Here is a 12,684-nt window from a genome sequence, read left to right as displayed (position 1 = left end):
TCACACTTTAGACCACAATTCAATTCAAACCTCTTACCTCTGTTTCAAAGTTTACAACACAAACCGACAGGTTTAAGAAAAATTTGCATTTAATGAGGACACATTTTCATTGTTGGACTGAAAGTTCAGCAAAGCAACAGTCTCACATACAAGGGAGTGACAGTTGTCTCAGTTATGGTACAAAATCTATCAAACACATATGCTTGTTCCCTCAAAGTCTGACGCCAGAGTACAGACTGGTGACACATGAAGGTGCCTTTATGATTCTATCAGGACCTTAACTCTGCAAAACTTAATGCTGTTACAATTTACAGTCAATATAAACAGTCCACTGTTGTGCAGAACGTCCTCACAGACGCTTGTGGTTAAAACTGCTGTCTCAGAGGACAGACGTGAAGCTTTCTTTCTGTTTAACGGTTTCTGGTTCTCTAGAATAACGACATTAAATCACTGAGGAACTGCAGAACTTCAAAGCAGGAGTGAATAAACAGCTCGAAGTCGATGAGAAAAACCTCTGATCACATGCGCTGTGCTGGTCCAGCACCAAGCGTCTGACCTCAGCGTCACTGTCAAAACATTTTCGTTCAGCGTTCGTGGCGTCACGCACATCAACGCCGCCTGAAGGCGCGGGAGATCCTCCAAGCGTTGGGCTCCTCGTAGCGGTTGTACAGAGGCTCGAGGCGCTGCTGCTTCTTCTGCTTGCTGAGGCGCGTCGGGTCGGACACCTTGAAGAAGGCCGGCGAGAACTCCACCAGCCAGCGGGGGTCGATGGTGGTCACCTCCCGCATGTACTCCTTGGTGGTCAGCACCAACTCGTGGTACACGACCCTGAGGGAAAGAGAGGCGGGTTGGTTGTTTTTACTTTCACAAATTAACTGGGACAAAAAGGACATTTATTTCCCATTTGGCTGCTAAAAGGTGGAGCTGCGGTGCTGTCGTACCACTCAGGCTGCCGGTTAAACAGAGCGCTGGACGGGTGGATGTAGACCACCTGCTGGTCTATCAGGGTCCGGTAGCCCTCTTGAGGATCCTTTTTGGCTGCATTCCTGAAGAAGCCACTGCAGATGGCTTTCTGGACCCGCACGGTGGCTTTACCACAAGACACCACATCCAGCTTATGTCTGCAGAGGAGAGAGCGTGTTAACACGAAGTTTCAGACTGCGGACATGTGCGGCTCGGCCTGGTCGCCCTCACAATCACACCTGTCCATGATGCCCAGCATCTGTTTGCGGATGTCCTGGGCTCTGCGCAGGGAGCGGGCCTGGATGAAGTTCTCGTAGCACCAGGGGTTGGAGAACTTGTTGTTCTTCCAGGAGTTGTAGACGGCCAGCAGGGTCAGGTGGTCTCCCTCAGGCTGGTGAAACTTTGCCTTCTTCTGATCGGCCAAGGCCTGTTTGTCCTTTCACACAAGAAAACAAATCAGAGTAAAAGAACAATTAAAGAACTGTGTGACGTGGACAACCTGTCATGAGATGATAAATGAACTTCAGCAGAAAAGGAAAAGAAAAGGGAAATCAGTGTTTTCAACATGTTCTCTGCCCAGGACAGAAAATACTTCAACAAAACAGGACAGTTAATAAAAAATATAGTATGGATTCATGTCAACTTATAATAAACTTCAAGCTGTTATTAATTTTCTGCACAGACACAGCAAATCAAAACCTTAGAGATATTCATTTATTAGTTTCTACCGACTGTAATCAAAACAAAAACACTGTCCACGATCCTAAAGAAGTCTGACCTGGGTCTTCGATTTTACTAGAAACCGTCCAACTTTTTATGAATTCACGTTAAACATAGTTTAGTGGCGGGCGTACTTTGGGCCTGTAGAAGACATTCTGCACAGACAGCATGGAGACGATGGTGAGCATCTCCTCGCTGCAGCCCAGGTGGACGGACATGATCAGCATCTTACACAGCATGGGCTCCAGAGGGAACTCAGCCATCTGGAGAAGAAAGCAGAAAGATGACCAAAACAAAGCCACCACACAGACACATAAAGTTTAATCAAACCACAAAGTTGGTTTGTGCAGCTGAAGGAAACCGGCAGCTAAAAGCTTCCTCACCCTCCTTCCCAGCCGTGTCAGCAAGCCTTCATCATCCAGAGCTCCCAGAGTGTAGAGCTGCTCCATGGCGGTGATCAGAGTCTCCATGGGAGGAGCGTCCATGAAGTCAAAGGACAGGAGGTCGTTGATGCCCATGGCCTGGTAGAGGAAACACGAATATACGGAGATCACATCAATGCATTATGTTAATGGTTTGATGAAAATCTAAAGTCTAGCTCCAACTGAACCGTCAAAGATCACTTCCTGTGTCGGACGTGAGGAGGCGCAGCTCGCTGTGTTTACCTTCAGAGACAGCACGGTGCTGGCCAGGTTGGTCCTCTGGATCTCAGGCACGTTGGTGGTCAGCATCTCGTCCCTGTAGGCTCTCTCAGTGTAGAGCCGGTAGCACTTCCCCGGGCCTGTTCTGCCGGCTCGGCCTGCCCTCTGCTTGGCCTGGGCCTAAAACACACGTGTTAAACAATCCAGTAAGACGGCTTCAATCACACCAGCAAACATCTGGTGTTCTTCTCCCAACACTAAAAACATCCTACCTGTGAGATGGGAGTCACCACCAGCTGGTCAATGCCAGTCTTAGAGTTGTACACTTTCTGCTTGACGAAGCCAGGATCCACCACGTAGTAGATTCCATCGATGGTCAGAGACGTCTCAGCGATGTTTGTGGCAATGACCACCTGAAGGAAGCAAAAAAAGACGATTCTTTATTAGATCCAAACAAAAGTCAAACATGAAATGGACCTAATGCTGTTTTAGAAATGACACCAGCTGAAGGATGACTGGGGCAAAATTACAAGACACACAAAGACTGGCATATTTTTGGACAGCCGTGCATCAAACAGATTATAAATGGATAAAGATGTTGTAATGTGCCGGTTTAGGTACAGGAACCGTAATAGTTTATATTCTCATATGTTTGAATGACTACTGCTGAAGGTGGTCACCTTTCTGCTGCCTGGGGGCGCAGGGTCAAAGATCCTGGTCTGCATCTCGCTGGGCAGAGCAGAGTAAACAGGCAGAATGATCAGCTCAGGGACGTCAGGACCCAGAGACTTCATCCGCTCATACAGGATCTCACAGGCGGTGTCGATCTCTTCCTGTCCAGTCAGAAACACCAGGATGTCACCTGGACAGAGACGAGGGACGGACGGGCTTTGAGATGGACTGACGTTAGGGTCTAAAGAGCCGCTGTGTGTTTAAGATCTTAAAAGCATACCTGGAGGCTCGGTGAGATGAATCTGCATGACTGTGATGAGGCTGGCGTCCAGGTAGTCTGTCTCGGGTTCTTTGGTGTAGAGAACCTCCACCGGATACGTTCTTCCTGGGATGGTGAAGATGGGCGCTTCATAGAAATACTGAGAGAACTTGACGGCGTCGAGCGTCGCTGACGTTACAATCAGCTTCATGTCGGTGCGTTTCTGTACAGTCTGAGAGACAGAACACACTCAGCGCCTCCTCCACTTGCTGACTGAACGTGTGAACACACAAACGCTGCTCCTTTTACCTTCTTGAGCAAACCGAAGAGCACATCCGTGTGGATTGTCCTCTCGTGAGCTTCGTCCAGCATGATGATGGCGTACTGGCCCAGCTCGGAGTCGATCAGGCACTCTCTCAGCAGCATGCCGTCTGTCATGTACTTGATCACAGTCTCAGGGCTGGTGCAGTCCTCAAAACGGATCGTGTAGCCCACCTAGAACAAAAGAAAAATGGTATTAGCCTTTTTGAGATTAAACTAAGTGTTTGCTAACTGTTAAAGGACGGATGACTCACCTCTTGTCCGAGACAGCATCCATACTCCTCAGAGACTCTCTTGGCGACTGACATGGCGGCCACACGACGGGGCTGCGTACAGCCGATCTTCCCTCTGGTGGTGTAACCTGCCTCGGCCAGGTACTGAGTGATCTGCGTGGTCTTACCGGACCCGGTCTCTCCGATCACAATCAGGATCTGGTTGTCATGGACAGCCTGTGACGGATTAACACAGACAGCAGATGTAACGAACCTCGAGACGATGCGACCGCCTGCACTGTGGTGCAGAGTTTTTTTTTCTTTAGCCACATTTCTTCAGGGACGTAAATTTGCTGACTTCCCTTCAGCAGATGTTTCCATTCAGAGCATAAATCTACTTGAGCACCAACATCTGCTTGTTAGAGGATAATCACATTTTCAGTAGGACCTCATCAGAATCAATTAGAAAGCTCCCGTGTGAAGCATCCGACTAAACCTCTGAAAAGTCTCCCTTCGGCTTGGTGACGGACCTGAATGAGCTGCTCCTTCAGCTTGTAGATGGGCAGGCTCTCCCTCTGCTCCAGGATGGAGAGCTGCGTCTTCTTGCCATAGGAGGCCTTGTTGCCTCCGAAAGCATGCTTCTTCCACTCCGGGATGTCGTTGGGCATCATGCCAATGCCTCTCATGTTGGCTGCAATCTGCCTACCATCAGCTGTGAAAGAGGAGAACAAGATAAGTGCTCGACGATGAAGACGAAAACACTTCAACCAACACTCATCCCATCTAAAGCTGTACTACTAGCAGGTCCGCACGGCTGTGGCAGGACTAGACCGCCTCAGGCCACGAGGAGCATATCAGCACACTGAAACATGGCGAGACTGTTCCATCCGGCCAGACGTGGGGCTGCAGGAAGCCGGATAAACATCGCCAGTGCTGCTGAGCCTGAGGGGTGCTGCCTGCCGTCAAAGAGCAAACCTCATGTCTGACTCACACTGGGCAGTGGTTTTGATAAGAGGAGCGCAAACGCAGTGATTCCAAAATGGATTCTCATAGTCAAAGCTCGAGTGCCAAAAGCAAAGATAAAACTCAATATATATTCATGCACGATCTGAAGACGGAGGCTAAATTGATTAATATGCTAATTCCAAGCTGGCAGATGTTTTATGGCTGCGCGCTGATGTTATGAATCGTACTTCAGCGTCAACATCTGTGACTTAGAAATCCATTACACGTGCACATGAAGTCATTTCTAACCGTCTGGCAGCGGGTCGACCCAGTGTTTATTCAGCCCCATGGGGATGGAGTCCATCTCTGCCTCCCGAGCAGCCTGCTTCAGCTCTCGTCTCTCCTTCGCCAGAGCGCTCTGCATCATGGCCGCTTGAGACAAAGAGCCATCTGGATTCTACGGGCAGAGGGAAACACAGGAACAGGCCACTTGTGTTTGATTAAGCTGCAGATATTTACATTCACTGAAAATGAGCGTTGAACAGCTCCTGAGTCAACAAAATGATATTAAAATTAAGTCTGAACTGAACTGTGCATTTCATCCAGTGCCTGCGTGTTGAGCCGGACACGTGACAGCGTGTCCAAACCTTCACTCTACCTTGACAATCTTGACAGGGCTCATGTCCATGCTTTGTTTGGTGTGTCCCCTCAGGAACGGGGGCTCCTCTTCAACCAGCTCAATTTCCAAATCTTCGTCTGAATGACGGAGAACAAGATCAGTGAGCAAGCAGTCCACTCCAAGTCACATTTCATAAGAACATAATGCAAGACAGAGAGTCTGCAGCCATGCTAGCAGCTCTGTGAGACTGTATGAGGGCCAGGTGTTGCTTTGAGCTCAATGCTAACACCAGCATGCTAACACAGCAGGTACATGATTCTGTGATGGTGGAAAAACAACTTCTTACCCTCTTCATCATCGACTTTAGGAAGGATCCCTGTCTCATCATCAAAATCGGGGAACTCTTCTTTGGACAGGACGTTGGCAGCAATCATCTGAGGGCAGACAAAGACTCTGAGTATGACATGTGGTATAATGAGCCTTCGAAGGGATCCTGTGTTTTCCTCGGAGGCCGAAGCAGCTTCTGACACCTTGACTGTGCGCAGAAGTCCCAGCTGAATCGACCCACCTGTTTGATCTCCCATTTCTCTGGGTCGGAAATTTTGGTGAGCCTCTTGCGCTCCAGGGTGTCGTCCTGCTCCAGCTCAGGGGCGTGACCCAGGTTCAGGTTGCTGGGCCTGTCGGGGTTCCTCATGGAGATCTCCTCCCCTCCGTCTGGGCCGACGTTTCTCCTCCTGTTGGGGTTCAGGTCTTCTCCCGTCTCCTGGTCCACATCCTGCCAAAGAAAAGGAGATAACGGTGTGGCCTGAGAGAAGATTCCATGAGGATAAAACGTTGTATTTCCAAATATATCTCTCCCGGGAAATTCTGAGAAGCTTAATCACTAATTCAGCTGGTAATGACTCACTGGGAATATCAGGTTAAACACAGTCTTGTTTTAATTAAGCCTCAATGCTGCTATCAATCTCTCCATCTTCCAAACAGGATCACACAAAGAAATCTGAACATCTTCCTTCTGATTTCAACTCGTTTACTCTGATGCAGACTAATTACACAGAAATCTGCTCCGTTAGTCTGTTCCTACCTTCATACTCAGGCTGGTCTTGGAGCCAGTGAACGAGAGCACCTTGACTTTGACTCTTTGGCCTTTGCTGACAACATCAGCCACGTTAGCCACGCGGCCTTCTCTGCGCAGCTCGGAAATGTGGACCAAACCCTCCCATCGTTTCCTGCAGACAGAGAACAACAGCGTGGTTGACTTGACGAGCAGAATGACAGACTGAAAAACACAGTTCCCTCCTTATGCTTCACATATCACACGTCACAGGAACGCATTTGCTACCTGAGCACAGACTCGGCTCAGCTGCCATCCTGGAGTTAAGTTCAATCGTTTGATAACAGCACTCTGATGACTTCAAACTGACCTGAGTCCCTCCAGCTGAACAAAGCATCCAAACTGCATGATACTGGTGACTTTGCCGTTGTAGATGTCACCAACAGAAGGCTCCTCAGGTGGAGGACGGTCCACATGTTTGTCCTTCCAGCGGTCAGAGTCTCTGTCTTGGTCTTTTCTGGGGCTCGGCGAGCGCTCAGACCAGCGGGAAGATTTGTCTCGTCTTTTGCCGCGATCCCTCTCTCTGTGCCGCTCACGGTCTCTGGAGCGAGACCTGGACCTGGAGCGAGAACGATGCCGCCTCTTCCTGTCCCTCTCCCGATCTCTGTCTCTGTCTCTGCGTCGGTCTCTTTCTCTGCTTCTGCTTCTGCTGCGACTACGGCTGTGGCGTCTGCTCTTTTCTGGCCTGTAGGAATAAGCAGAAACATCATGAGTTAAAGTCTGTTGTATGAATTCATACAGTAAATGCATACTTCCTGGTTGTGGTGTGGTGTTTCCTACATTAAACAAAACAAACGTCACACAGATGTTTTTGTTGAGAAGGCGTCTTACTTGCTCTTGCTGCTCTTTGTGTCTGTCCCACTGACACTGGGCATAAACATCTCCAGCTCTTTCATGGCATCAGCTGCTACTTTCACATCATCTTCATCCAGCAGCTTCTGAGAAAGTCAATCAGGCAAAAACAAAGTTACAGCACACCACCTTTCAGCTTTCACTGGTTAATGTTTGTGTTTAGTTTTTCAATTATATAAATGTTTCATTCTACTCACAAAGGCAGATTTTAATATTAAACTTCACCAAAGGCGGCAGCAACATTCCATCCAATTAAAATGAAAAACGTGCCGCACAGATAGTCTCCACAACGCTGTGCTTTATTCATGAAACATTAGCAGAAATCTTGGCTTCACCAGAGGGTTGTAGTTCAGTTAGTAACCCCCTGTGAGGGCTGAGCAGAGATGTAATGAGCACTAAAATGCAAACTTTTCGTGTCCACGGGCAGCTCCATTTATCATATCTTTTTCAGTGTTTCGAGCTGCCATCAATCACGGACAATCACATTACTCCTCTCATCCCATTTAAACACAGCGTCCTCCTGGCAGTCTGATTACAAAGAGAAGAGTTCAGACCGGCTTCTCCGACATGAAAACTCTGCTTGTGAAGAGTGTGTGCAGGTACAATGTGCAAATTCAAAGCAGCTCAAATGAATTAATATACTGCAGCACAAGAATGCTGCAAAGAGGAGACACTGACTCTTTTCAGGTTTAATTCTGCGTAATTAATTAATGGTCTTGGCAGCATGACCAGTCTAACAGACATCACCGACAAATAAAGTGTTAAAGTCACGTACATTTGGTGCTGGATCATTTGGTCTGCACAGTGCAGGAAAGAGCTCCTTCAGCCTCTCCTTTTCTGTCTTCGGCTTGACCAAAGCCTCCGAGGCTGAAAATGGACAGTTGTTCAATAATTGTACTTTTGATCCTTCCCAAGATTAAAATACTTGAGGAAACACCACATAGCATCGTACAAGGAAACTACAGACATGACGAACAGCACAAATTTCAACAACAGACAGGTTAACATTACACAGTTTGAGGGGAAAATCTCTCTCAAGGTAAAAGCCTTGAATGTGACATCAAACTTACCTTTACTCGTAGATGCCTTGGATGGAGGTCGCATAGTCTGAATGAGCCTGAGCAAATTGCTGATGAGAGAATCCTAAAACGACCATGACAAACACACGACACCGATTAACGTTAACTTAGATCCGAAGTGGAGTTAGCTAACTGTTAGCATTAGCTTACATCACTGTTTGTGCAGCGTTTAGCGTTGGACTTACTGTGAATTCAGCTCCATTTTGGAGCAAAAGGGCTTTGAATCCATCAAAGGCGGGTTGTTTTTCAGCAAGGTCGATGACAAATTCAGCTGCGAAACAATGAAACAAATCATCAGCGAACAGGACATTAACCGTTAGGAAAGCTAGCTAACAGCTAATGCCAACAAACGTTCAACGAAACTCACTCGATCACTGAAACTCTGAAACTCGCTTCTGGCTATGTCGAGATGTTACGAAAAGACAAAAAATCTTGTTAACGTTATACTTTGGGTGGCAACAGCGCGGAAAGAACTTTATCTATTGAAAAAACAAGCCAGTTTACAGTGTAAACACATACCACTGTAGCTAGCTAACCACGGCTAGTTAGCATAAGCTAGCTAGTTCATCAGGCTTTTTTGTTTAGAGCGGCCACAAAATACACACCTAAATCTTTGTCACTTATTCCCAGATGGTTGTCGAGTTCCGTGCAGACCTTTGACACCAGAGACAAATATTCAAGCTGTGACAGCTCGTCAACTCCGCCGTCTGCCATCCTCCACGAGTCTTGTTGTGTTCACGAAAACTAGATGCCAGCAGACATATTGGACGTGGGCAACTTCCGCTTCTGTATCGTACGCTCACAAACGTGCTTCGCTATTGGTTTACCCGATCAGCGCGTCACCACCACTAGTCTTGCCCATTCTTGTCGCACGATGGCGCTAAAATTCCTAATTAATTTCCAATATAAACACTAGTTATGTCTCAACAACATGCGCGGTTTTTACTGTGAGATATCAATTCGTCATTTTGGTTTTTGGCAGCAGCGAAATCTGTATTTTAGAAAGCGATCATCAAATCAAAAGTGTCTCTGAGGTGTATCAGTTCAGCACAGTAAAATAAAGACTGACCTATTCTCCCTTATTAGGCCCCTGGTCCTTGTTTTACGAGGTGCATTTGGCTTGTGTAAATATTCGATGTATATTTCAACAGATTTTAACTAAAATGTGATAATGTGCGACATCTTATACAACTGTGTGTAAATGCATGCATAACTTCTCTCATTTAATGGTTCATGTTTTATGTTCTGTAGGTCTGCAGATCTCCAGTGCTGCCACGTTGCCTAAATAATTTGTTGCACTACAATGAAGAATTTATTTACTCTGATGGTTTTGAGTTATTTTAGACGTAGAAAAACATGTCACTCATTCCATTTAGCTCGGATGTAACCAAAGCGCGCCTCACTATAAGGTCACAGCTATGTGGACAGCTGTTCTTTCGGTCTTGTGCTGATTTTCATGGTTTGGGCAAGTTCCAAGGGAAAAATGAACGCTTCAACATGCAGTGATATATTAGATAATAGTGTGCTTCCAGCTTTCCCCCATGCACTAACATGAGGTTCATGGTTTTCCCAGCCTGACTGGTCTGCACAGAACACCTGAACCGACCCCAGCCAACACCTTCGGGGTGAATTGAATTGTTCCTGATGTCATTTAGAGCAAATTTCTGCAATCAGGCTCCGAAATCTTCACCCAAAGCGCAGAAGCAGCTGCAGCGCCATACTGCATTAATGCCGCTGGTCTGGGAATGAGAAGTTAATGATCACTTATGGGTGTAATTTGCAAGCAGTCCACATACTTTTGGAGATGTAGAGTATATCAGATTCTTAATAGGAGTCACAAGAAGCAGTGCTGCGCAACAACAGAATTAATTTAAAAAACACACAAGACATAGGAGCTCCGGCTTCTGCTGCGAGTACTGAGCGTTCGAGTTTGCATGGAGTTTTTATCTTGGCCAGAGCACAAAGTGTCTCTTCACACAGTCTTGATTCATGACTTTGTACTCACCAAACTGTTTTTGACTCATGGAGACTTGGAAGTTTTTTATTGAGGGAGAAGAGTGGACCCCTAAATTAAGGCTGCAGACACATTGGACCACTTTGCGCGCCGCCAGGGTCATCATAACGCACCGTATGAGCTGTATGGTGTTTATACTGGGAGTACGAGCTGGTATGCAGGACAGTCTTCCTGTCCTCGTCCTGGGATGACCCTCCATACAGCTCCCAGCACATCCTCCACTTCCTGAACGAGTCCTTCGTGCACACTGTGTGCTGATGCTCGCATCTCAGAGCTCTTGTTTTGTGATAATCTTTCTGTAGTGATAGTCATCGTGTTTGCTGTAAAGCACTTTGGCACAAACAGGTTTATTTTTAAAGAGCTCTATAAATACATTTGACTTTGACCTTATGGAGCGTTACACACACACACACACACACACACACTGTCCTCTGTATGTTTACCCTCCATATTTCCCTGCCGGTGCCTCCTCGGCCCTCTCCTCTCAGACCCCCTGCCTTTAATCTCCTTATTAAATTTAATCCTCATTGCCAAACTGTAAGCATACCACATATTTAACTGACTTCTGCTTGATGCTCAACCAGGAAACCTTTGGCGAGTCCTTCCGTTCACACCATTTTAAGAAGGAGTTAACCTGTGAGCTAACGTCTGCGGTGTGTCACGCTGGATGAGCGCTGAACCGCTGTAATCTTTGGTAATTACGTTTGCTTCACTTGTCTTTTCTCACATTCCCCATCTCGCTTCTTTAAAAGCATACATTTTACATTTTTATGTCCTCCTATGTTGACTTAGACAGTAATGGATTCTCTCGGAAAAGCCTCGGTCCCAGGAGGTCGCTCTCCTCGGTCCTGCGTCTTTTCCAAGTTGATGCATTTTTTTTATTTCCAAAGTATCCTGTAATACAATTCACAAAGAACTCTGGAGTTAATGAGCACCCCAAACGTATGCAATCCTTCTGCAGCTAAGATTAATCTAAAAAAGCTGCCAAAAGATCAGAGCATGTACACAACAAGGCCAAAAGTATGTGGACACTCGATCACAATCGACTGTTGAACGTCTCTTTGGGAGACGGAGGGCTACAGCAGCCTCCTCTCTGAACATTTCACTCTTTCTTTTATTTCACTTCAGCTTTCCTCTGTTTAAGGCAGGTGGGACTCCCTTTAGCCTTTAGCGTTGACTATAAATCCAGCTTCAGAGGTGCTAGTGCGGTGGGTGTATTATTGAACATCAGAAGCTAACTGTTCCCCCTGCTTTCACTCTCTGTGCTAAGCTAAACCCATCCCTGGTCCTAGCTCTCAAAACATGGAAGCATTCTTCTTCCCTTAAAGGGCTCAAACCATGAAACCCCAGAGCCAAAGTGGACAGGAGTGTCCACATACTTTTGGCCACATGGTGTCTTTGGAAGTAGACCAAGTGTCCATTTGAAATAACACACAGTAATTAACACCAGCAGAAAGATGATGTTGAAACAGGCGTGCTGCTTCCATAAATCCACACTGGATCCAGCCAGTGTTTAGAAAACGTTCCCCAAACACTCCCTGTGCTTCCCTCTCGTTCCCCCGCGCGGTGTAGGCTTCCACCATTATGTACATACTTTCAGAGCTGTCCTCACCTGACCACGGCAGCTCTCCCGCTCCGCCGTCCTCACCTGACCTGATTGGAGAGGAAGCAGGGAAATGTATGGGCGACGGTGAGGGGAGGAGAGGGGAGGGGCCGGGCTCACGCTTATATAAGAGGCCTCTAATGCATACAGAGCGCATGCCACGTGCACATAGCTGTCCCTGATCTTCTCAAGAGTTTGTGCATGATTTCTATGGAGAGCGGCGATGACACAAAGGAGGGAGACAGACTGGCTGGGAGCTACTGTTGGAGCTGGTCCACATAAGGTCCTTTTGGGGGAGGGGAGGGGTGTACAAGGGAGAGAAAGGGGCCGAGGGGGGAGGCATTAGTAGGCTGTCCTGTCCCCTTTGGATCCTGGTTCTAGGATTTGCATTCTCCTGCTCCACTGTCCTGGCAAACACACATGTTCAAAGTTCTTCCTCGCCATGTTTGGAGGGAGGAAGTCCACACAGAGATGGAGGCGAGGAGCTTCGGCTGCTGGCTCACATGCACAGAACATGTACAGCACACCGTGTACTGTGTGTAGCTGCGGATGTGTGCGCATGTGTGTAGCTATTCACACGAGGAAAAAGCCAGAGGAAGCAGGCTGGAATAAAACGGGCTGTCTGCAAACAGTCTTTGGGATTCAACCATACACTGCAATTGACAGCGCA

At 47.3% G+C, this 12,684-nt stretch overlaps 1 protein-coding gene across 1 annotated transcript; it reads right to left on the bottom strand.

Annotated features, from left to right (window-relative positions):
* Positions 1-67: 67 nt before the first annotated feature.
* LOC139349389 (ATP-dependent RNA helicase DHX8) lies at positions 68-9,187 on the bottom strand. Its single transcript, XM_070990148.1, has 23 exons — positions 9,003-9,187; positions 8,583-8,668; positions 8,389-8,461; positions 8,094-8,185; positions 7,298-7,404; positions 6,777-7,151; positions 6,437-6,581; positions 5,921-6,127; positions 5,699-5,786; positions 5,392-5,489; positions 5,043-5,190; positions 4,319-4,500; positions 3,831-4,025; positions 3,565-3,750; positions 3,277-3,487; positions 3,005-3,186; positions 2,597-2,737; positions 2,349-2,504; positions 2,067-2,204; positions 1,818-1,946; positions 1,203-1,399; positions 942-1,121; positions 68-828 (listed from the first exon to the last, which is right to left on the bottom strand). The coding sequence occupies exons 1-23, from the start codon at positions 9,109-9,111 to the stop codon at positions 609-611; spliced, it is 3,645 nt and encodes a 1,214-aa protein (XP_070846249.1). The 5' UTR covers positions 9,112-9,187; the 3' UTR covers positions 68-608.
* Between the last annotated feature and the right edge of the window lie 3,497 nt (positions 9,188-12,684).

The sequence above is a fragment of the Chaetodon trifascialis genome, chromosome 21 (assembly GCF_039877785.1).
Source record: "Chaetodon trifascialis isolate fChaTrf1 chromosome 21, fChaTrf1.hap1, whole genome shotgun sequence".
NCBI classification, from domain to species: domain Eukaryota; kingdom Metazoa; phylum Chordata; class Actinopteri; order Chaetodontiformes; family Chaetodontidae; genus Chaetodon; species Chaetodon trifascialis.
Note: the sequence above shows the minus strand (reverse complement) of the source record. Positions and strands in the feature narration are given on the sequence as shown.

What these genes read in the sequence shown, in the direction of transcription:
- LOC139349389 (XM_070990148.1), bottom strand. Translation starts at nt 9,111, where the DNA reads ATGGCAGACGGCGGAGTTGACGAGCTGTCACAGCTTGAATATTTGTCT. An exon ending in AGACCAGCCTGAGTATGAAG is followed by an intron (nt 6,128 to 6,436) that starts GTAGGAACAGAC and finishes TTTCTTTGGCAG; the next exon opens with GATGTGGACCAGGAGACGGG. An exon ending in TAAAGTCGATGATGAAGAGG is followed by an intron (nt 5,490 to 5,698) that starts GTAAGAAGTTGT and finishes TCCGTCATTCAG; the next exon opens with ACGAAGATTTGGAAATTGAG.